The sequence below is a fragment of the Aythya ferina genome (genome assembly GCF_964211825.1).
Source record: "Aythya ferina genome assembly, chromosome: 1".
In the NCBI taxonomy this organism is placed as follows: domain Eukaryota; kingdom Metazoa; phylum Chordata; class Aves; order Anseriformes; family Anatidae; genus Aythya; species Aythya ferina.
In genome coordinates this window covers 205,929,655-205,953,270 of record NC_140296.1, presented here as the reverse complement: position 1 = coordinate 205,953,270, position 23,616 = coordinate 205,929,655, and the positions used below count along the sequence as shown (strand labels likewise).

Here is a 23,616-nt window from a genome sequence, read left to right as displayed (position 1 = left end):
CCTACCTGCTGCCATCAGTTTCTGCCCTCCCATCCCACTTCTTTCTGAAGTTTCCCTACTGCCCCATGCTCTTGAGTCCATCTGCTGCCACCAGCAGACTCAATACTCACACAGGAACCTTCCCAGACATCACATTAAGGACAGGATTTCCCAAACTGATGCTGTATTGGGAAAAGGAAGACCTCAAAGCAACATCTCCAACCACAAACCAGCACCCCCCCCCCCCTTTCTGGGCAGGAGGCAGATCCCAGGCTGCTGCCTGTCCCCCTTCAGGCTGTTTCCAGCCCAATTTCTCCATCTGCTGCAGGACCTTTGAGCACTGCTCCCCTCCTGCTTCTCGTGCAGGGTACCAACATCCCTGGGGAGCCACAAGGGGCTGAGAAGCACAGGAGCTGCAGTGCCTGCTTGGATGGTGTTTTTTGTTTTTCCCCCCCCCCCCTTCCAAGCTCTGATAATTAAACAATCTGTCCAAATTACTCACTTTGTACCTCTCACCTCAGCTGCTGGCATTCCCCTTCACAGGATCTGGACCCCATCACAGTGCCACCACCTCTGACCCCACACAGCGCCAAGGGGAAGCAGCTCAGAGCCTGGAGTGGCCCTGACCAATTTAAAAACCTCTGAGGAGGGACCTGGGATGGTCACACAGCCCTCAGGACGTCCTGGTGGCTCTTCACCCATCACACGGTGAAGGATCTCTCCTGCTCCTCACCGTGACAGCACCGAGCTGCCGTCACCCCAAAAGCTCCACTCACCTCCTTGGTGGGCGCAGAGGGGACCGTGAGCTCATTGAAGGACAGAGGAGCTCGTTTCTGATTCGTACAAAACTGCTTTAATGACAAAACAGCTGAAAAAGAGCCATTTGGTGTGGTTCTGGTACCATCAAGGAGCCCTGCGTGATCCCTCAGGCCATGGGGAAGCCGGGATGGCCCTGGCCCTAAGGAGGGGGGGAGGCTCTTCTCAGGCACCTTCTCCCAGTGCAACACATCCCGGGGAGGGGTCCATCCTCGAGACCACCCAGAAATGTCCTTCCAGACCCTCCCCGAGGACAATTCTCCTCCCAGCCACGTAGACAGGAGCCGGGAATGCTTCTGTGAAGTGTTGGGGCCTTCAGGCTCCTCGCTTCGGGAGTTTCAGCAGCGATCCCGTTGCCACCACCTTCCCCACCACTGCAGCCCACATGGGGGAGGAAAAACAGACAGCAGCAGAAGCTTTGGCTTCAAATAACACCTCCAAAATCTGATCCAAGTCCCTGAGATGCCGGAAAATGCCCTGGTGGGTGCTTGCCCAACATGGAGGCCACCAAGTCCAGGCCTCAGCAGCCGCTGGGCGACGGGGCGAAGAAGTACACAGCCAGGAGGATGAAGTAAACCATCACCAGCACCGTGCCTAGGAGACAGAGCGGGATGGGGACGGGGTCACTGCCTGCAGCAGGGAGAGAGCTCGCTTTTAAGGCCTTTTGGGGTGGTTTAAGGCCTCTTTTAAGGCTTTCTAGTATGTGCCATAAAGGACTTGAATGTCTTTTTACAAAGTCCTGGTGAAGTCACCGCCACTCCGGGCTTGAAGCAACAAGAGGTGACCCCAGAGGTGGCTCTAGAAGCCCCCCACCCCATTGTCACAGGGAAGGTGGGCACACCAAGGCCTGCAGCAGCCTCATAAGCTGGCAGTTACCTTGGAAGTAATCACATTTGCCATCCATGAAGATGTAGTTCATGAGCACCACGCTGAACATGCTGGCGTAGACGTGGAGGTCGCTGAACACGAGGGTGAAGTTGGTCGGCTGCAAAGCAGAGAAGATTTTTTTGGGGGTGTTTATTTGGGTTTATGGCCAACCAGCACAACCCCACAGCAGCTCGTGTGTCCCTTTGGGTCCCCTCCACAAGTCCCTAAGGCTGGGGACAACATCAGCCGAGGCTGGAGGCATCTGAACTCATTTCCCCTTCACTGGAGGGATGGAGGGGACATTTGCCACGGGGTCCTGCGTCCCCAACCCCACCGGGAGAGGCCACCCAGGGCTACTCACGTAGAAGATGGTGAAGAGCACCAGGATGGGGATCTGGAGCATGCAGACCTGGACGGCGATGCAGTTCCCGATCTCAATGCTGGGAGGACAGAGGGGTTGAAGGGGTTGAGCACCAGGTCTCTGGCAGCCCCCGGGAGCTCAGCTTTGGGGTGAGGACAAAACCACCCCAGGGAACCCACTTGTGGAGAAAAACCTGGTTCTGGCCCCATTCCTTGTGGTTTTAAACCCACTTTGGAGCCCGTAATCGCAGGCAGCTGCCCTGCTGGCACCATGGAGTAGGGCAGCCCATCGCTGGCAGTGCTATGGGGCTGGGATGGGGCTTCACTGGAGGAGGACACCCCAAAATCCACGTGCTCACCTCAAGCTCAGGTTGTTCTGCAGGGCAAACTGGATGCCATTGACAATCTCTGGCAGCTCAGGCACCATGGCCAACACCGTGACACCAATGAAGTACTGCAGGAAAAGAGGGGTCAGTGCATGGTCCGATCCCAATAATACCCAAGCCCTGGGCAACCACATCTCCCCAGCACGTGGAGCATCTCAGCGTCTTCTCCCCTAATATCATACAGATTTTGGGGCTCATGGCAGGTTCCTGGGCTGGAGGAACCATCTACAATCCTCAGAGCCACCCGAACCAGGCTCGCCACCGTCCCCACACTCACCTGGGAGATGGTGGAGTTGGTGAGGATGGGGCTGATGTGCTCCGTGGCCAGGTCGGCACAGGCCGACATGCAGAGGGTGGAGAGCAGGAGGATGACCAGGGCCCGCCAGCGGGACCAGTGAACCACAGCGCTGTGGTGGTGACCAGGCACTGGGGGAAGAGAAAAAAAATGGGTTGGACACCCTGGAGAGGTTGGACAGCCATCCACGAGGCCGGGCATCGCGTGGTTTGGGGCCACTCACTGTGACAGTCACTGATGTGGATGTCGTAGATGTGCGAGTGAGTTTTCAGGGTGAAGAAGAGGCCGATGAGGTACGCGGCGGGGAGCAGGAGGGACACGGTGTACACCAGGGGCCTGCGGGATGAGGGTGCTCAGTGCCACCGGGGTCTGGCTCCAAGACCCTGGGGCATCCCTGCACCGGCTGGGGACGTGGTGCGGGATCAAACCCCTCTGGGGTGGCACAGAGGAACCAAGAGATGCCACCCCAGTGAGGAGAAACCTGTCCCTCCCCGGCCCTACTCACTGGACGTGGCTGTAGTAGAGGGTGCCGTTGTTCTCCATCTGCAGATGAAGAACATCAGTGAGGACACAGGGCTCGGGACAGCCCCGCTGCCGCCTCCTGACCCCAAATCTGGAGCCGGGTGGGCTCAGAGTGTGTCCCCTCCCCACAATGGTGGCCCTGCTCACCAGGTCAAAGTGACAATTGTGGCAGAGGTAGTGGCCCAGCGGGTTCTGGGTGACGTTGTGGCACTCCCCACACACCAGCTTCCCATACACCTTGGAGAAAAGCGTCGGGGCAAAGACACCTACGAGGACAGATGGACACGGGGTGGGTGCCCACACTGGTGGCACCCCACCGAGCCTGGGGACAGCCCTGTCCCCACCTCACCTCCAACGGAGAGGAAGAGCAAAGCCGAGCTGACGCCCGCCGAGCGGCTGTTGAAGCGCTGCTCCTGGTGCCGGATGCCTCCTATCACCATGCACAAACCCTGCGGGATGGAAGAAACAACCCCAAATAAAACAAATCCATCAGCACCCAGCCACCGGGAACAGCAGGAATTGGGTGCTCGGGGGGCTCACCGGGACGAAGAGGACACAGCCCACCAGCGTCCCCGTCAGCGCCGACTTGACGATCTCGGCGTAGCAGCGGTTGCCCTCGCGCGAGCCCTTGATGAGGGCCGTGATGTAGAAGGTGAGCTCCGTGATGGAGCCGAAGGTGGCGTTGACCACCGCGCCCACCGCGAAGTTGCTCTGGGCCGAGATGCTGAAAAAGGGGGGCAGAAAACATCAGAAGGGCCGTCCCCGTGTCCCCACCTTGCGGGGGATGTCCCCGTGTGTCCCCTCCTCACCTGGCGATGGCCATCCCGATGTAGTAGGAGAGTGGCATGATGGAGAGCAGCGCCAGCGTGAACTTGACGGGAGAGCTCGTCAGGAGGTTGTGGCTGTCCACGTAGCCCAGCACCAGCGTCACCAGCACCAGGGGCAGCAGGTCTGGGGGGTTGCTCAGTCAAGGACCAAGCGCTGGGGTGGGATTTGGGGTCACCCCAAGCACCCCAAGACAGGAAAGGATACTGACAGCGAAGACGTTGATGCCGTCCACGGCGTATTTGTAGTAGTAGGGGTTGACGGCACGGTAGCAGCACAGGATCACCTCCGCGTCCAGCGGCACCTCTGTCTGCAGAGGGACAGCTCGGTGACACCACACCGGGCCTCCCTCCCCACCCCAAAAAAAATAAAAAACAGCCCTAAAGGCACCCACCATCCTCAAGCGTCGGACGTGCACCCTCTCCGGGGGCAGCAGCAGGACGCGGGCGGCCGTGCGGGCGCTCAGCTTGGCCACGGGGATGAGGAAGACGAGGAGCCAGGCGGCGACGCACACCAACCCATGGGCCAACGCCAGTATGGGGTACCCCAAACACAACCACGCCACGGTGCCGGCACGCTGCTGGGACAGGTATTTAGGGTTTGCCACCAAAAAACCCACCCCATGGCAGCGGAGGCCACCCGTGGGTGCTGTCCCTGCCACAACGGGGACCCTCGGTGTCCCCAAACCCAGGAGGGGGGTGTTATTGGGGCCGATATGGGGCTCACCCAGTATCCTTCGTCATCCCAGCAGCGTGGGCGCCAACGGCGGGGCACGGGGCCACCGAGCAGGGATGAGCTCTCCCCCGTGCCACTCGCCTCCGCGGCGGCCTCGCTGGCACCCAGCACCCGGCGAGATTTGGGAGCCTGGGGGAGATCGGGAGGGGAAGTTAAGGTCCAGTTTGGGGCACCGTGGCCACCCCAATCAGGCCCTAAAATTCGGGGCATGTCGTTACCTCTGTTTTCTGGATCACTTTGCCAAAGGGCCAGAGGAAATACCCGGCCAGGTCCCAGCAGAGCCGCCCTGCGGGGACACAAGGGTCAGGGACACATCCTCCCTACAGCCACCCCATGGCACGGGACCCAGAGTTTCACCCCCTTGGGGGATTTCAGACCCCCGTGGCTCCCCTAAACCCTTCCCAAGGGGGTCCCAAATTTGGGGCTCACCATAGGGAGCCCCCACGACGTTGACAAACATCAGAGCGGCCACGAGGACGTAGAGCAGCGAGAGCCACCAGCCGAAGAGCAGCAGGTAGAGGACGTTCCCAAACGTCACCGTGGACCCTACAGGAGGGGGGGGAAAAAAAAACGAGCCGGATGGGGGGCAGTTCTCACCCACACCACCTCCTCCATCCCAAATCCGGGCCCTGAAGCCACCCACCTCCGTGGCCACGGATGACGTTGAGGTCGGAGTAGAGCTCCTTGACGATCTCCGAGCGGTCCTCCCACGGCCGCGCCGTCACGTGGCTCTTCCACTTCTTGAAGCCAAACTGCAGAAAGGGATTTTTTGGGATAAAAAAAAAAAAAAAAAAAAAAAAACACCATGCGGCCATACAGGGGCACCCACGGGTGCTCCTCACCCACGGGATGGGCGCCCACACCTTGTAGTTGTTGGAGAGCTTGTTGGCCTCCACCACGTTCTCGGCCGTCAGCGTGGTTTTCACCACGCAGCTCTCGCACACCTCCTCCGAGTGCTGCTGGCAGCAGGGCGGCGAGGACACGGCTGCGGGGGAAAAAGGGGGACATTATGGGGTGCAGGGACATCCCCATAACCCTAAAAGCCGGCACGGCCCTACCTGCGTGGCCACGGGGCCGATGCTGGTGGTAGCCCAGGTCGCCCAGGTCCCCCTGCGCGTTGTTGATGGCGGCGCAGCGGTGGTCGCAGAGGGAGCCCCGGCGCAGGGCGTCCCCGTCAGGACGGGGTTCGGGGGGTTTGGGGACATCTATGGGGGGAGAATATAGGGTCAGAGTCACACCGGGGATGAGTCCTGATGGGGTGAACCATGGGAAGGCTGGGGTGCTGGGGTGGAGGTCCCCAAGCCCCATAAAGGGGGGGAAAAGGTATTGTGGGGTGAGGATGGGACCCCAAAAGGGGGTAAGGGGGGATCCCACAGTGGGATGAAGACCCCACAAGGGGATAAGGGGCAATCCCAAAGTAGGGTGAAGATGGGATCCTATGGGGGCTGGTAAGGGGAGATCCTGCAGTGGGGTGGGAATGGGATCCCAATAGGGGGGGAAAGGGGGGATCCTAGAGCAGGGTGAGGACCCCAGCGGAGGAGTAAGGTGGGATCCTGGAGTGGGGTGATGGCAGGACCCCCACAGGGGGCAAAGACCCCAAAAGAGGGTAAGGGGGGATCCCAGAGTGGGGTGAGGATGGGACCCCCTCAAGAGGGTGTAAAGGGGGATCCCAAAGTGGGGTGAAGACCCCACAAGGGTCTAATGGGGGATCCTGCAGTGGGGAAAGGACAGGACCCCAAAGAGGGATGTAAGGGGGGATCCTGCACTGGGGTAAAGACCCCACAAGGGTGTAAGGGGAGGATCCTGCACTGGGGTGAGAACGGGACCCCCACAGGGGAGAAAAGGAGGGGGGGGGGAAATCCCATAGAGGGGTTAGGATGGGACCCCCACAGGGGGGCAAGGACCCTACAAGAGGGTAAAGAGGGATCCTGCAGCGGGGCAAGGACCCCACAAGGAGGTAAGGGGGGGATCCCGCAGTGGGGTGAGGATAGGATCCTTATGGGGGGGTAAAAGGGGGTCCCAGAGTGGGGGTGAAGGCCCTAAAGGGGGGGGATTCTGGAATGGGGTGAGGATGGGACACCCACAGGGAGGTAAAGGGGGATCCTGCAATGGGGCGAGGACCCCACAGGAGGAGTAAGGGGGGGGAATTACAAAGTGCAGTGAGGATGGGACCCCACAGGAGGGGATAAAGGGGGATCCCACAGCGGGACAAGGACCCCACAAGGGGCTAAGGGGAGACCCTGCAGCAGGAAGAGAACAGAACCCCAAAAGGGGAGTGGGAAAGGATCCCGGAGCAGGGCAACGACCCCACAACGGGGAAATCCCAAAGCGGGCTGAGGACGGGACCCCTACAGCGGGCAAAAAGGGGATGATGCTGGAGAGGGGGGGAGAACCCCATAAGGAGGGGGACCCTACAAGAGGGTGAAGACCCCAAAAAGGGGGGTTTAGGGGGGACCCCAACCCCGCTCACCCAGCGCATCCTGCGTGCAGCAGCGGCGGCGCCGCCCGGGTTCGCTCTCGGTGGCCATGGGGAGGGGGCGGTGGGACCCAAAGGGGGATTTGGGGGGGGTCGCAGCGGTCCCGGAGCCCCCCGCCCGGCCCCATTTAACGGGAGGCGCCGGGCATGCGCCGGGCGCGCCCCCGGGAGCCGCCCCCGGGAGGGGCCGGGGCTGCAGCACCTGTGGTGGGGTGGGGGCGTAATGGGGAGGGGGGCGCAATGGGGAGGGCATGGGGATGGGGTGCGTGGTTTATCGGGGTGCGTGGTTTATCGGGGTGCGCAGGGGATGGGGGTGCGTGGGGATGGGGTGCGCGGTGGATCGGGGTGCACGGGGTGCTTGGGGATGGGGTGCGTGGTTTATTGGGGTGCACAGGGGATGGGGGTGCATAGGAATGGGGTGCGTGGTTTATTGGGGTGCACAGGGCACCAGGGTGCATGGGAATGGGGTGCACAACTATTAGGATGCGAAGGGCACAAGGGTGTATGGGAATGAGGTGTGTGGTTTATCGGGGTGCACAGGGATTAGAGGTGCATGGGAATGGGGTTCATGATGTACTGGGGTGCACAGGGCACCAGGGTGCATGGGAATGGGGTCCACAATTATTAGGATGCACAGGGCACAAGAGTGTATGGGAATGGGGTGCGCGGTGTATCGGGGTGCACAGGGTGCTTGGGAATGGGGTGTGTGGTTTATGGGGGTGCGCAGGGGATGGGGATGCATGGGAATGGGGTTCATGATGTATTGGGGTGCACAGGGCACCAGGGTGCATGGGAATGGGGTGCGCGGTTTATTGTGGTGACAGGTGTTAAGGGTGCATGGGAATGGGGTCCATGATGTATTGGGGTGCACAGGGCACAAGGGTCCTTGGGAATGGGGTGCACAATTATTAGGATGCACAGGGCACAAGAGTGTATGGGAATGGGGTCTGTGGTTTATTGGGGTACACAGAGAATGGGGGTGCATGGGAATGGGGTCCATGATGTATTGGGGTGCACAGGGCACCAGGGTGCATGGGAACAGGGCCCACGATTATCAGGGTATGCAGAGTACCAGGGTGCATAGGAATGGGGCGTGTGGTTTATTGGGGTGCCCGGTGTACTGGGATGGGGATTTTATGGGGTTGGGGGCATGGTTTATTGGGGTATGTGGCAGATGTGGGGTGCAGGGGGCTGCAGGGTATTGGGCTGCATGGGAAGCAGGGTGCATGGGGTTGGGGTGTGATATATTGGGGTGTGCAGGGGATGCAGGTCCATGGGGATCTGGGGTGCATGGGAACGGGGTGCAAGAATTATTGGGGTGCAGATGAGCTGTGGGGTGTCCTGGGGTGCACAGGGACCTGAGGTCACAGTGTATCGGGGTACACAGGAGTTGGGATCCACGGGCATCTGGGGTATATAGGGAATGGGGTGCACGATGCATGGGGTACGTGGGAACTGGGGTGCACAGGGACCAGAGTGCTTGTTTTCTTTGGGGTGCATAGGGCTGAGGGCTGCACAGGGACTGAATTAGAGAATTGGGGGTGCACAGGACCCCAGGAGCACGCAGGACCCAGGGGCACACAGGTTGGGAGGTTTCTGGGGGCAGGCTTTTCTTCCAAAACATCCATTTTTTGGTCAAAAAAATTAAAAATCTGCACAGAAAGAGGTTTTAGCATGTGAGAGTAATGGAGTGCTGAGAGCTTGGCTGTTCCTCCTCGCTATCGTTTGTGCAAATCCCAATTAATTCAATCAGCGATGCCGAAGCACAGGAAAAACCCCAACAGCTGTTTGATAAGGTGAACCCAATTAATCCAGGAACCAAACGAGCCAGTTTTTTGGCAGGCACCGGGAAAAATCCGCATCTCCCCGGGGGGGCAGAGGCACGAGGAACAGGCAGCTCTCCCCTTTGGCTCACGCCAAAAATCAGCCAAAAAGTGACCATCCCAAATTCCCCTTCCCCTTTCTGTGTGCATGACAAAGGCAGAACAAAGCTTGACACAAAGAAGCATGGTACAAAAATATATTTTCATAACAAAACACGGAACGCTTGGCTCCAGTGACAGGCCCATTATTCTCCCTCCTGCATGTACAAATGTTTTTTTTGGCATTTACAGGCACACCGGGCTCCGTTGGTCGCTGGGACAGAGAGGAGAACGAGGCGACATCCTTGCCTTAAGCCCACAGAAACCATCAGCAATGAATTTTTATCCCTGTTTATAAAAATTACAGACTATGTACACTTCTGAAACCCTGCTTTGCCAGAGCCCCGAACAGATTCTCCCCCCTCCTTGTAAAAAAAAAAGATTTTTTTTTTCAAATATTCCAAGTGCTCTTCTTTGAAACCAAGGCTAGTGTTTTTCCCCAAAAGGTCCATTCCAAAGCGGGGCTGGATTTATACTATCAGAAAAGCTGATGAGAGGTTAAAAAAAATAAATTTAAAAAAATTAAAAAGCCAAGGCAGGGGAATGTCGCGGTTGTTCTCGAGATGCCCACAGTGTCACACAGCTCATAAGACAGTCACATGTGCCTGGCATGCTTGTTTTGCTTATAAAAATAAAAATGTATTTTTAAAAAACACCTTACATACTGGAAGCAGCAGGGTTTTCTCTTTCCTTTACATCTGCAACGCGGAGACAGCTGGCAGGGTTATAACACCCAATTATAGCAGCAGTCAGGGATAAAAATTAATGTTTTTCTTATCAGCCTTAATAATATCAGTGAAAACGGATCTGGCAGGGAATGGTACACACAACACAGACAGCAAACGGCCTTGCAAGATGGACTCGCTCAGGTGAAGAGCTGGAAAGGGAAAACCTGCCTGGAATTCGGATGTAGGAGCATTTCAACAGCAAAACATTTTAAAGAAAACGTTCACAAAACCCGCGGAGGAATTACAAACGCTTCCCCTCTGCCCACAAAGCAGAGCTTAAATTATCTCGTTTCAGAGAATTCTGTGTTCAAGTAACGTAACAATCCTGCTGGGTTTGTCTTGCCAGAGAAGCCAGGATCAGATCATCGCTCTTCTGGCCTGGAATCCCGCCAGAGAAGTTGTTATTCTCCAAAAATCCACAGGACGTTGACTCCCGACAAGCCAAGATTTACACGCCTGCAGAAACAAAGTTATGACAACAAAATGCGAGTAAATAAAAGCGCCTGTTTAAACCAAACATTCGTTACAGGAAAAAAAAAAAAAGCTGCCACTTCCACAGCTCTGCCTTTCACCCCCAGGTGCTGCGCCCTGCCCCGCAGCAAGCAGAGCACTTCCAGAACAAAGAGCTCTGAACAGAGGGCAAGTCAGGACGCTGCTTTTATTCCCCTCCTGGCTTTCAGTGTATGTTTCAAACAGGACTTGCTGTGCCAAAAACAAGAGGTTATGGCACGATGGTTGTGTTTGTCCCTGGTTTATAAACAGCAGAGCACCTCAGGCCAGCAGCAGCAAAAAAAAGCAGCAGTCTGGCTGCTGGGCAAGGCCACGGCTCCCTGGCACGGATTCAACTCCATTTTCCAGCAGCACGAGACCAAGAAAAGCACAAAACCTTCCCCCCCATGGTTCTCACACAAATAAACTGTACCTAATTTTATTTAAAAGCTGTTATTTCGAGTGAGACGATTTTAATATCATTAATATCGTAGCAATTTCAGTTCAAAGGCACTTCAAACAGGACACCTGGCACAAGGACAGCACCGGGTACTCACCCAAGCATCCCGGATTCTTTTGTCTTGATGATGTACAGAAACATCAGCAAGGTGTGGAACATGTTGTTCCTGCCCTAGGTCCACAGAAAGAAAAAAGGGATGAGAAAGCAAGTCACTGCTGAGGAATCCCACCAATATTTCAGGGAAGAAGCAGCTACGATATGGACATCACAAAGTGGCATCACAGCGTGTGGTGTCAGGCTTTTGGCCTTAATACTTTACTTCTTTTCACTAGGCAAATCTCAGAAAAAAAATAAAACGTTTTTTGGCTGGAGTGTTATCCCCAAACACACATAAAGCAGAGATCCAGCTGCAACCAGGGCTCAATATAAAAGCAAAATTTGTACAATTTCAGTATGTTGATTTTGAAGCTGAAAGCTTTCCCCCAGAATTCCTACAGACAAGCACCAGGCAGTGATGATGAGGCACTTCACAGATTACATGGCTTTTTTTTTCCTGATGATTTACTCTAAAATAAAAAAAATAAAATAGAAAACAATAAAAAGCTACTGCCTAGTTACTTATAAACCTTAAAATAGCTATTACAGGTATTATTTAGTAGCAGACTTAGTACTAGGTAGCAGTGTAGGACCAAGTTAACATTTGCTTTCTGCACTGAGAATGCAAACAGTGTGTGGCTAGTTCCTAAAAACATCTCGAATCAAAGGAAAAAAAAAAAAAAAGCCCATCTGCTGATCCTTTTCTGACAGCAGAACACCACGACCACCGTACCTTGGGCAGGTTGTAGACGTGGCGCTGGTAGATCAGCTCGTAGTGGGGCGGGTTGATGCTGCTTTGGTAGATGCAAAACACGTTTTCATTTGAAGTGTCTGTGAATGAAAAATTTAAGAGAAAACGGGGATTTCAAGGGTGCTGTCACGGTCTGAGCAGCAAGTTTAGGGAGCGCTCTGCGAATGCCAGTACCTGGTTTATCCGGAGTCTGAACGAAGTGCTGGGAAGTGAAGGTTTTGCCATCGGGATACTTGGGGTGAGGGGGCAGCCTGGAGTCAAGGTAAGTGCAGAACACGTGCATAATGATCTGGGTAAACACAAACAGATTGCACTTAGCATCCTGAAAGAGACAAAGTGCTACCATACCTCGCCTTTCTTTCCCTTATCTCGGGCACTTGATAGTCTCTGGTTGCAACACTGAGTTAACCCCGCTGGTTAGGACCATTTTAGCACCATTCCAGTGGTCCAGGCCTCCTGCTGGGGTGAAGACAAGCTCATTTTTTTTTCTAATAAATGAGACAGTGTCAGGCACGAGGTGATGAGCTGATGCTGGATGTCAGGAGCTCAACTCACACACACGTAACTTTATCCTGGTGTCTCACAGAATTTGGCAAAGTCACAAATCTTATTAGCATATTTGGGCCACAAACTGCAAGCCATCTGCTTCAGAGATGGGTTTTCTCCTAGCTGCAAGGCTTTGGCTTAGAAGGGCAGATGCAATTAAACTGCAGGTTTGCAAACACTACCCCTTATCCAGCAAATTTTGCCTTTTTCCTCCAAGCAGGCAAAACAAAAATAATTGGAGAAACCCAAGATGCCCACGAGCCTTACTAACTATGCCAAGATTTTGGAATAAAGTCCTAGGAAGAATATCTTAGTACAGTGAGAACGCTGCACGTTCTGCATGTTTTAACCCAATTCTCAACGTTTTACATGGGCAGTGTGACCAAATTGCTCTATAATCTGATACTTTCTGTGTTATCTGTAGCATGACTTTTTTTAGAGGCTTATTATACTGTCCAACACTACCTATCCTACCTGGTTTTGATAAAAGATTGAATTTAAGGGTGTGATAACTCTGTCTTGGGATCTTTAAACACTTCCAAGCCGTTCAGCTTGCTCTTAAGAGTTGCTCTGCAGCCAGTCACAATCAAATATTTAATCATCTTCACAATTAGAAAAGTAAATTCTATTTCAAGGCTGATTTTGTCCAAGTTTGGCTTCCAGGAGCTGAATTTCATATCTTTGTCAGCAAGTTGCAAAGTTCTGATATTCCCCATTTTATATTCTCTCAAGTAATTGAATATCCATACATAGTGGGGGAAAAAGAAAATCACTAACTCTACTTTCAAATACAGAGCTTAACTGAAGACTCACACTGCAAGGCCTGTTTTCTACTTCCTGGATTGTTCTGTGGTTTTTATTATTTTTAATTAATTTCTCAGTTGACTTTTCAAGTCATTGTTTAATGACTCAGGTGGTGTTATCCTGACCTTCCAGATTAATGGGATAAGCACTGCTACAAGTCTCAAGTAAAATATGCAGCATCTTCAGATTTCTCCAAAAACACTGAATCAAAGAGCAGATATGCCACCCAATCTCCATTTTTCCCTGTCCATTGCAGTAAATAAAGTGAGAACAAGGCGAAAGCTTCCCCTTGCATTAGAAATTACTAGATTTAGTTAAGGCACGAAGTTTGCTTTTTGTTTTCACGTATAGAAGAGAACTGCCCCAGCAAGACCTCTACTTTCATGCTGCTCCCCAGAGTTATCTCAGGCTCTTTCAGATGAGTTTAAGTAAGAGGCTGGCCTAAGACTAAGATACTCAATTGCATTTTTGTAACAAACACGACATCTAATCCCGTTTGTATCATTCCCCATGTAATCTCACTGATTACAATGGGATTATCTGTGTAGTGATGCAAACAGGATTTTTACCAAGTTCCTCAAAAGACTTACTGGCCACCACCTCCAAAGCTGATGCTGACAGCAAGCCACTTTAAGCACTTTAAGCAGTTTTTAAGTCTTCAAAAACTTACAGCAGAGTCGGTGGGCAGGTCAGTGTCCCACTTACGGCCTTTGAAATCCCCTCCCCTGTTCCATCGGAAGGAGCTCATGCATCCACCCTGAGAAAGCTCTGAAAGCAACAGGATTTATTCAGTTACTGGGGGCAGAAAGTGTATGAGAACGGTATTCTGTGCTAGTTTCAGGGACTTCAAGCATATTTACAGTATACAAAATAGGAAAAAAACAATTAATGAAATGCTTGTAAAGATATAAAAGTAGGGGGAGCAAATTTACAATTTTTTTTGTAATTAACAAAAGGATTAAATCCAGCACTTGACAACCGCAGCACGCGGGAGGAACACAAGACAAAGCTTTTAAAAACATTAAAAACAGCTACATCCAAGTCCTGCATCGTGATATTGCTATAAAAATAGAAGGTTGTGAAGACGGCTCTCCCACTTCAAAGCAGCTCTCATCCCCGTGGCGCTTCGGTTGAGATGTTCAGCTATCAGCATCCCACACCAGCAGCTCCTGGCTGCAGTAACTGAAGCTTTTTACCATTAGCACAGCGACACCACGCACCTTTGATCCTTTCCACCAGGTATTCCTGGTTGGGTGTGAGATCCAGGTACTGCACGATAGCGTTCAGGGTTGGAATGAGCGGAGCTTTGACGAGCGCTGCCTGCTTCAGGCTGCTGATGCTGGCTTCTGCAACACAAAAAGAGCCAGCACCCATCAGCAGCCCCCCTTACAGGCCTCGACACAAAGAGCTCTCCTTTCTGGCCCACTATTAAGCCCTAGAAATGCTTAAGGTGTGACACAGCACCCTAAACACTCCATATTCAAGGGCAGTCAAGTAGTGGAATTCAGAATTGTTCAGAATTGAAATGTTCAGAATCAAATGAAAAAGAGCTCTAGCTTATCAGAATTTTACCCGAGCAGTTTTTTCAGAAAGCTCATTTTAAGGAAGAGTTTGCAAAAGCACGTAGTGCTGGAAACAGAGTTTACAGCACGTCTATCCTCGAAATGTTTTCTGACAGTTTAATGCACAATAATGGATGATAATTTGATCCTGTAATTCCTGAGGAGTAAGTTTAAGGGAAAAAAAAGGTTTATGAATTTTATACAAGACAAAAATCACCAAGCCTTCATCAGTATTTCCAGAAGTCCTATGAAGAACCTTTCCAGCTTAATGAAATTAATGATGTGAAACAAAGCCCACACAAACACAAATGGAAATGGAACAATAACCTCCAGCAGACTGAATTTAAATGGCTCCCATTTGATGCCCCAGCTACAGAGCATCCCTCCAGGAACCCCAAAGCTCCTGCTGCACCCTACCTCCGATCTGCAGCTCCGGACACCCCATTCTTCTCAGCTGAGTGCTCACAGACTCGATCTCTTGGACAAGCGGCACGAGAATTGTTTCATTGATCCACTAGGAAAGAAAAACGAAAAGTCAAAAGCTCAGAAGCAACAAGAATACCGAAAAAAAACACCCTCAGCTTACCCCCTAGTCCTTGTTACAATCACACAAATGGTTACCAACAGGAACACTGAAGCCAGTGAAGGAGCACAGCAAATAAATCAGAATGCCAACTTATGCTGAACTTCAAGGACTAATACCTTCTGCAAGGCCAGAAAAATCAGTGTAAAGGAGTTAGGAAAACAAATCTCTAGCAAGTCCAAGATAAAGCTTTTCTGAACAATGAGGAAAGGGGTATTACGGAGCGCAGCCCTTTATCCATAAAGATAATTTGTACTGAGATGGGTCAGCTCCCTCCCAGGTCGGTTTCAGGAAAACAAGGAGCTGATAAGCACCCCACGTGGGGTTTGTACGTGATGGGATTTGGAAAGTGAAGCAAGCTGGCCCTACTTTTGTGAAAAGATGCTCAGGAATCTAGTAAGGATCTCACACAAGTCTTTATTTTCCACCCATCTCACTACATTTTTTTTTTTTAATAAGCAAAACCACATACTTTATAGATATGAATGACTATAGGGGGATTCAAGGTTTGATTTACTAATTACATGGCCATCGTGTGCAATTAAATCTCTGCTATAGCAGGTCCTAGTGATAAGATCAAGATTTTTAGCTTTTATTTTTATTACATTGCTCAGGATCGTCAGAAAAAGTCAACTTTTGGGTTGGAATTTTCCACGCTTTGAGCCCAGAAGAACATGTCTGAAGCGCTGCAGAAACATTAACTCAGCCCTCTGAGTTACTGAAAGGAAAAACAAATCTTGTCCTATCTAAGATGCTTTTGCTCATCATTCAAAGGAGGCTGAACTTTACAACTGCATGATTTTCAGGACACAAAGCACCTGGGGCAGGTTGCAAACTCATCTCAGTACTCCCCTCTTACAACCACGCTGTCTTTATCTCCTTGCACAAGCCCACCCCAGCCCCCAAAGAGAGGGTGGGATTCCTCCCGCCGCCCTAGGCACACAGGGGAGGTGGAGGCACTCTTCCACTCCTCTCTGCTTGTTTCTAAAAGCCACACAGTCCTCAGGGACAGGACTTACATTTCTAAACTTAGCGGTCCAGGAATCCATGTGATCCAGCAGCTGTCGATTCATTGTCACCCGGGCCCAAACCTATTGAAAAAGCATTAATTATATGGTAAAAACAAAGGAGTTTCTAGGGACTAAAATAATTTCTGATACTAACTACACCACATGATTCAAATCACGTGTTCCCAAATTTGTATACGACTGCTGGCTGCGTCATGACTTCTACAGCAGCTTCAATACTACACTCCTGCTCTTTATTTGTGGAACAAACGCCTTGCAGGAGTCCAAAATCATTTTTAAGTTCTCAGTTCTGCTAAGCTAACGTTGGTCTAAAATGTAGGATAAATTTGAAAGGTATTCGAATCGGGAAGCTGCATTAGGTTTAGGTACAAAATAATTTAAAAAAATGATCAAATTTAATTGAAGACATAAATGATACTTCTTCAAATCACATTTCTTTGAGATGTAAGTGTGAAGGAGAATATTTTAAATCCTTCAGATATACAGAACACACACAAATATACAGATTCACATTAGGTCAATTTTTACATCACAAATACATTTTATCCAGAGCACTCCTTGCTTTCCAAGGGAGAAGTCATTTTTCAGTGACCACTCGGAATTTGAAATGTCCCTTTATGGTGACATGGAACTTCCAAGCTGTATGACACTGGGTTAAGTGCTACAGGATTTCTCCCTCTCCAACTTTTCCGATACAGCTCAAATCCAAACCGCTGGATGAAGCTGTTTATTTTAGACCCATTTCTTTCTCTTGGCTACCTCGCTGCTGAATTTACCTCTTCTGCAGCCTGTTTCGAGCTCAGATCAGCCTCATCTTTGTGCGCTGATGGAGCCTGGGACCTGCAGGCCAGCTGATACTGGAACTTCCTCAGAATCTGCGCGTAGTCTCCCATGGAGCGGCTGTAGTTCCAAAAAGTTGGGCTGCTGGAAGGAGAGCTGGAATCTGAACTTCCTGAAACGAACCATGCACATACAATTATGGCCAAGTAACTCTGGAAGCAACAGCACAGGCACTAGGTCAGCGCAGCAAGGCTTTGATTAGAGACAGACTTGAATTACCCTGAACACACACTGAAGCCAGTTTGCCTAAACACCGATTTCATTCTTTATCACAATAAGTTTTGTCCCTATCCAGGACAAGAACTGCCTGCAGGTGATTCACTCTTTATCTAGAACTCCTTCTCCCCACCATATACCCCTCATCAAGGGGATTAAAGCATTTTGTCATGGTGCTCCACAGCCAACACGCTCGGACATAATCCATCAGCACACACTTCAACGAAGCCCACTCCTCGGCTCAGCAGCCCTTATCCCATACAAAGGATTTTAGATCCCATACAACGTGATAAAAGGAGTTTGGAGGAAACTTTCTGAAGCTCCTAAACCATACGGATGTGTAGAAATTACAGCATTCTACCTCATGTCTTAATTATTCAGTAGAAGACTAAACTTTTCAACCTTTACCAGGTTCACAGGTGAAACCTCATGTGTTGGGTTTAATTTCTAGTGCTTTCTGTTGGAATCCTTTGCAAATTTCTTTATCTGCAAAAGCACCTCTTGCATCCCAGCGACCCCTCCTCACCGCCAAGCTTTTCAGATCAAATAATTCTGCTTATTTACCCAGTTGAACTCGGTGCTGTTTCTCTTCTTCACCTCGAAGGAAGGTGTCCAGCGACTTGAGGTCTGTCATGTAGTCTTCTTTGCCAGTAGGAGAATTATACAGGATGGGCGAGGAGCGGTACCGAGACCTCAGCCCTCCGCTTTCCATCGGTCCAATACTTGCAGGGTACGGCGAGCCACTAGGAGATGGGCTGAAGCTGGAAACCTTTGGCAAAGAAAAGCAGACAGTTGTGTCTATAGGACAGAATTCCACTCTGATTTGTAAGCTACATTAATATAAAAGACTCTTGGTCAGTTGTGTTGTGTTATTTTTTTTAGCTGATTTTGTCCAGTTTTGTGTTTGTTTTTTTTTTTAGCTGCTTTGTATTTACATTTTAGTTTCTTATTTTTGCTTTGTCCTGAAACAAACCAGCTACTCTAAAATAAAGTGAAACCAGGGAAAGAGGACACGAATCCTGATACGACAATTTTACATCCACCTTACAAACGAAGCAAACACACGTATGCACAACTCTGCTACCTGCTCTTCACCTCCCATGGCACAACACGAGGACACGACGAGCAAATCCAGCCTTTGCCTTGCTCCTTACCTTGCTGTAGCTGCTGCTTGGCGAATAGGTGACGTTACTGCTGTAGGAAGCGCTGTTGTTGGACAGAGCCTGCAGCTGAGGGCTGTACCCTGCCATACAACCCGTAGCAAACTTCGGGCTGGCACTTGGGGAGCGGGACGGGCTGTAACTCAGCACGCTCTGCCCCTGGATTGGAGGAGAAGGCGTTGAAGAAGGGACTTTCTTTGCCGCCAGCTCGCGGGGTGGAGTTGTCTGTACCACTGCAAAAGGAAAAACAGGATTACCGGTGTGAACGCAGCAGCCCCAGACTTTCCTCCTCCCTGTAAACGCACACAAACAATGCTATTGTAGGGCAATTTTATAAAGGTGCTAGAAAGAACATTAGAAAGATCTGAACCCCACAAAACTCTGTCGTCAAGCCACTGACAGAAGAAAAGGAAAGGCCCGAAACTATAGGATTTATACTGTGCTATAGTCACGGGTCTCAATTTCACATTTCAGTTAATGCTACCAGGCACCTTGCATAAGTTATTTCATCAGCTCCTCTACCTGCATACTTTACCCATCTTTAGTGTATGGAATTTCTTAAAATATCTGCGCAAATAACCCTTGAGCTGTGGTGATACAGCACTACTCCTATCCACGTACCTTTCTGCAGGGCCACACCACTGAATTAGCATTCTGCTCCTGCTGTATTTACCTTGCCAGCTTCTGCTGTACTTCAGAAACTTGCTGTGATGTTCACCAGCTTTCCGACTGACTGCTCTCTAGGCTGTCATTTTCAGACTTCACGCCAACACCTCTGTCCCTCTACTTTGGTTGATGTCATATTACTAGGATATTGACATTAAATATAAACCTGCACTCTCTGTCTTGCTCCCAGGCCCATGTACAGGTTACAAATTCCTTGTCCAGCCTCAAAATACTTGATTTTTTTTTTTTGCAGTCCTTCAGCAGCCTGCTATCCTGCCCTTTATTACCTGTTTTTCCCCCTCCAGTTCTCACAAACACTCAAGTTACCACCAGATCTTCTGAGTTTGAATAAGCTGCAGATAATTCAGCTTCCTGCTCGTGTCAGATGGGGTAGTTCAGAACCCTTCACTACAGAATTGGGCACTAAAAAAAGGCAGCCAGAGACACTGATCACACCCACCTGCATTCTGCAGCCCCAGCAGGGTCTGCTGTCCGGGGCTCATCACCAAGCTCGTTGGTGCCACCGTGTACTTGAAGTACCTCCAGAAATCAAATAAGGCGTTCAGGCTGAACAGAGAGGCGAGCGCAAGTTCTAGAAAATAAAAAAAAACACAGAAGCTTTTATGATACTGGGTAGTTTGTGCACGGGGAATTATAAAAGTATATGCCCTGGAAAAAAAAAAAAAACACAAACAGAAATATGCTCGTTAAAAACATGTCATTATCAGTGCTTCAAGTAAGTACCAGCTTGGGCAAGGATGTAAGATTTCTTCACCTTCTTACACACGAAATACAAATTTCTCTTCCTATATTGACATTAATTTATATTGCTAAAGATTTTTTTTTTTAATGGAAGATGATTTCCCTAAAGGACATAAACTACTGCAATAGTTTGACGCTTTCTCAAATATCTTCTGACAAATCACCTGTCACTCATCTCATGATTTTTCTCTCCCTCTTGCTCTTTTTCATCCTCTGGTTGTATTTGATACATCTAGCTTAGATTCTACTCACTTGAAACAAACTTTAACTTTAAAAAAAAAAAAACTTTTTTAATATTTATTTTTAAATAAAAATTTTAATAAATTAATAACTTTTTTTTAATTTTTGGGAAACACCACGTATACCCACAAGGTAACACAGCAGTAAAATCTGCAGGGTTATCCAAGGCCTTTAACATTAGACATCTTAATCAGACTTAAGGGACCAAATGAGCTTTTCATCCCGTTTCAAGATGTAACTAAGAAAACTGTTACCACTCTTTACTTGTCACTAAAAAAATGACAGAACGCCAAAAGTTTCATGGAAGAAAAACGTTTGAGTTTAAAGAAAAGAGAAAGAAAAGAAGAGAGAGAGAGGAAAGAAGAGAAAGAAAAATAATGCTGGCTTAAAAATAACATCTCTGTTAAGAAAACTGACGGAAAAGAGGAAAAGAGGAAAAGAGGAAAAGAGGAAAAGAGGAAAAGAGGAAAAGAGGAAAAGAGGAAAAGAGGAAAAGAGGAAAAGAGGAAAAGAGGAAAAGAGGAAAAGAGGAAAAGAGGAAAAGAGGAAAAGAGGAAAAGAGGAAAAGAGGAAAAGAGGAAAAGAGGAAAAGAGGAAAAGAGGAAAAGAGGAAAAGAGGAAAAGAGGAAAAGAGGAAAAGAGGAAAAGAGGAAAAGAGGAAAAGAGGAAAAGAGGAAAAGAGGAAAAGAGGAAAAGAGGAAAAGAGGAAAAGAGGAAAAGAGGAAAAGAGGAAAAATAAAACCCTGAAAATTAATTTAAATGCTGCAGCAACTCACCAATATACCAGAGCGGCCAGTAAGTTATGTTGTAATAGGAGCTTATGAGTTTTCCAGTCCTGAAAAGAAAACCAATTAAGTTACTTTTTAGCAGCAATTGGGTCCGAGGAAGTATTTAGGGAAGGACAAAGCAGGATGCTTTGGTGGTTTGTAGCAGATATACCAATCAACACACATCTCAGTGTATATCATTCCTGCAACAGACACGTTAAGGAGTCCCCAGGCCAAAACCACCTTCCGGGCCTCAGTCTCCTTCCTCATCTTGATGGTCCTGTCAATGAGGGAAGCTGCTGGACTCTGTTCTGCCGTCATTATCTGTAAAACAAACGCAGAGGAACAACAGAATTTGTCAGCTTTTATACAGTAAGATCCTTAGTCGGTATAGAATTACAGAAAAATGAGTAACCCGAAACAAACTATGTCACTTGGCTTTACCTTTAGACCTTGAGTCATTTAATATGAATACAAAAAAGGGCTCAAATTCTGTATTTTCTGTATTTTTTATGTTTTCTGGCCATAAAGCAGCCTCCTGTCAGCCAGTACGTCTCAACACTCCCTCCAAAACTTACTACCTTTACGCCCAAAACACCTCATCATGTGAAAGAAGTGACAGCAGGGACATTTTCTGCCAGTCCTGCCACCAAAGTTTGCCATTCCAGCCTGGCACTCGCCTAAAAACTCGTGACGTCGTTCTTCATTAAACAGGAACACAAATGATTTGGGTTTGGGGACAAATATTTCAACTGAACGGTGCTTCCTACCAAAAATCACGTTCCTGCTGCTTACTGGTAGGGCTCAGAGGCGACGCAGGACCACGACTACTGGAAGAATTATACAAAAACACGGAATATATAATAAAAAATATAATATATATAAATATAATGTAATTATCCAGGTTGCCTGGGATAGTTTGGGGAAGTTTTTTATGTGGTTTGAGCCCTGAGGCTTCTCTCCCTGCCCTGAAAACAGCAGCAGCCCTAAACCTTTTTATAAACCTTTTTTTATAAAGTTATTTTCCGTTTCACTTCCGAGCATCTCCCCCTGACCTACACCCTCCCCCAGCTCCCCCAAAAAGGAGACACCCCCAAAAAAGCAGAATCCTCCCCAAAAAATACCCCCCCAAACAGACCCTCCCCCAAAAGAAGACCCCCCAAAAGCCAAACCCCTCTCATAAATCAGAAGACCCACAGAAAAAGTAGCCCCCCAAAAAGCAGACACCCCAAATAAAGCAGATCTCTAAAAAAGGAGCCCCCCCAAATTAGCAGAGCCCCCCCAAAAAAGTAGGAGCCCCCTAAAAGGGCAGAACCCTGTTCAAAAATAGCAGGCCTCCCCCAAAAAGCTGAAAATCCCCCCCAAAAAGCAGAACACCCCAAAAAGCAGACCCCCCCCAGCTCAAAAAACAGGCCTCCCCCCAAATAAAAGCCCTAAAAAAATAGCAGAACCCCCCAAAAAGCAGAAATCCCCCCCAAAAAGGAGAAATCCCCCTCAAGAAGCAGAAATCTACTAAAAAAGAAGAAATCTCCCTCAAAAAGGAGAAATCCCCCCCCAAAAAAAGCAGAGCCCATAAAAAAGTAGATCGACCCAAAAAAAGCAACCCCCCAAAAATAGAGCAGGTCCCCCAAAAAGGAGACCTCACCCAAAAGAGAAGAACCCTCAAAAAAGCAGAAATCCTCCACAAAAAAGCAAAAATTCTCCAAAAAATGCAGAAATCCCCCCAAAAAGCAGACACCCCCTCCCAAAAAAACAGACACCACCACCCCCAAAAGAAACTCAGACCCCTCTGAAAAAAACAGACCTCTCCTAAAAGCAGAAATCCCCAAAGAGCAGAAATCCTCAAAAAAGCGGAAATCCCCCCAAAAAGCAGTGCCCCCCCCCCAGCCCCGCTCCCAGCCCGCACCGCCACAACCGCCTCCTCTGCGCCTGCGCTACGGCGCCGCGCGCGCAGCGATGACGTCAGCGGCGCGTTGCCATGGCGACGGCCCCGCCGCGCCGTTACGCGGGCGGGAGGGGGGCGCGTGAGCCGGGCGGCCATGTTGGCGCCTCTGAGGTGCGAGGCGTGAAAAGGGTGAAAAATAAAGAGTGTAAAACACGAAATGTGTAACGTGGAAAGCTGGGATTGTTAAATTGTAATGGTATCACGCATTAAGACACAGCCCTAGTCATGACATCGAGGCTGAAGAAGGAACGCGGTGCCCAAAGTAGAACTTGAAGGGTTAAATGAGCAGAATTTGTAAAAAAGCAAAACTGCTGAAGTGGTAAAGAATGACATAACATGCACAAAAAAAGGAAATGAGAAAGTACAAGGTGAAAAAGATAACAAATCTGCATCAGAAAGCCACCAAAGGGTGACCACCAGAGGGTACTGTGCATGCGAAAGTAGGCAGGACAATATTATAATTAATTCTAAGAAATAATTAACATAAATCCTGCCCTTTATTGGAAATTACATGAATTAATTTAATAATAATAATAATTAACTAATGATACATTACATGTATCACTGTACCATAAATAAGTACTCATTGTCTTACTTAGGTGTACGTGTTCAGTGGAATTATCCCCCACGTACCCAGAGCTGTTAATAAAGAATTATCTTCTTACTATTTCTCCAAAATGAGTCTTGGGAAGTTACATCACTTTTTGTGTTTCTGTGTGTGTGTGTGCACGCACGCAGGAGGTGTGAAAATGTCTGTGGGTGTGGGCGAGTGCGTGGGCGAGGTGTGAAA

General features: G+C 49.5%; 2 protein-coding genes across 7 annotated transcripts; both read right to left on the bottom strand.

The window, feature by feature from the left end:
• Nucleotides 1–809: 809 nt before the first annotated feature.
• LOC311427266 (uncharacterized protein) lies at nt 810–7,366 on the bottom strand. Its single transcript, XM_084504531.1, has 20 exons — nt 7,256–7,366; nt 5,844–5,990; nt 5,649–5,770; nt 5,429–5,537; nt 5,215–5,331; nt 5,004–5,071; nt 4,777–4,914; nt 4,445–4,630; nt 4,258–4,360; nt 4,035–4,176; nt 3,766–3,949; nt 3,575–3,674; nt 3,373–3,491; nt 3,209–3,246; nt 2,927–3,039; nt 2,686–2,834; nt 2,382–2,476; nt 2,024–2,102; nt 1,672–1,780; nt 810–1,389 (listed from the first exon to the last, which is right to left on the bottom strand). The coding sequence occupies exons 1-20, from the start codon at nt 7,311–7,313 to the stop codon at nt 1,316–1,318; spliced, it is 2,250 nt and encodes a 749-aa protein (XP_084360657.1). The 5' UTR covers nt 7,314–7,366; the 3' UTR covers nt 810–1,315.
• Nucleotides 7,367–9,270: 1,904 nt separating this feature from the next.
• TMEM209 (transmembrane protein 209) lies at nt 9,271–22,830 on the bottom strand. Of its 6 annotated transcripts, none has more exons than XM_084511371.1 (16): nt 22,788–22,813; nt 21,652–21,711; nt 21,066–21,205; nt 20,891–20,949; nt 19,573–19,704; nt 18,441–18,679; nt 17,851–18,055; nt 17,007–17,182; nt 16,222–16,293; nt 15,037–15,133; nt 14,278–14,403; nt 13,728–13,825; nt 11,882–11,996; nt 11,690–11,787; nt 10,958–11,031; nt 9,271–10,367 (listed from the first exon to the last, which is right to left on the bottom strand). In XM_084511371.1, the coding sequence occupies exons 3-16, from the start codon at nt 21,200–21,202 to the stop codon at nt 10,313–10,315; spliced, it is 1,683 nt and encodes a 560-aa protein (XP_084367497.1). In that variant the 5' UTR covers nt 21,203–21,205; nt 21,652–21,711; nt 22,788–22,813; the 3' UTR covers nt 9,271–10,312. The 6 variants fall into 6 exon arrangements, with proteins under 6 accessions (XP_084367497.1, XP_084367493.1, XP_084367494.1 ...); XM_084511367.1 differs by having other exon boundaries at nt 21,054–21,205; nt 22,788–22,811; XM_084511368.1 differs by lacking the exon at nt 22,788–22,813 and adding an exon at nt 22,527–22,542 and having other exon boundaries at nt 21,054–21,205.
• Between the last annotated feature and the right edge of the window lie 786 nt (nt 22,831–23,616).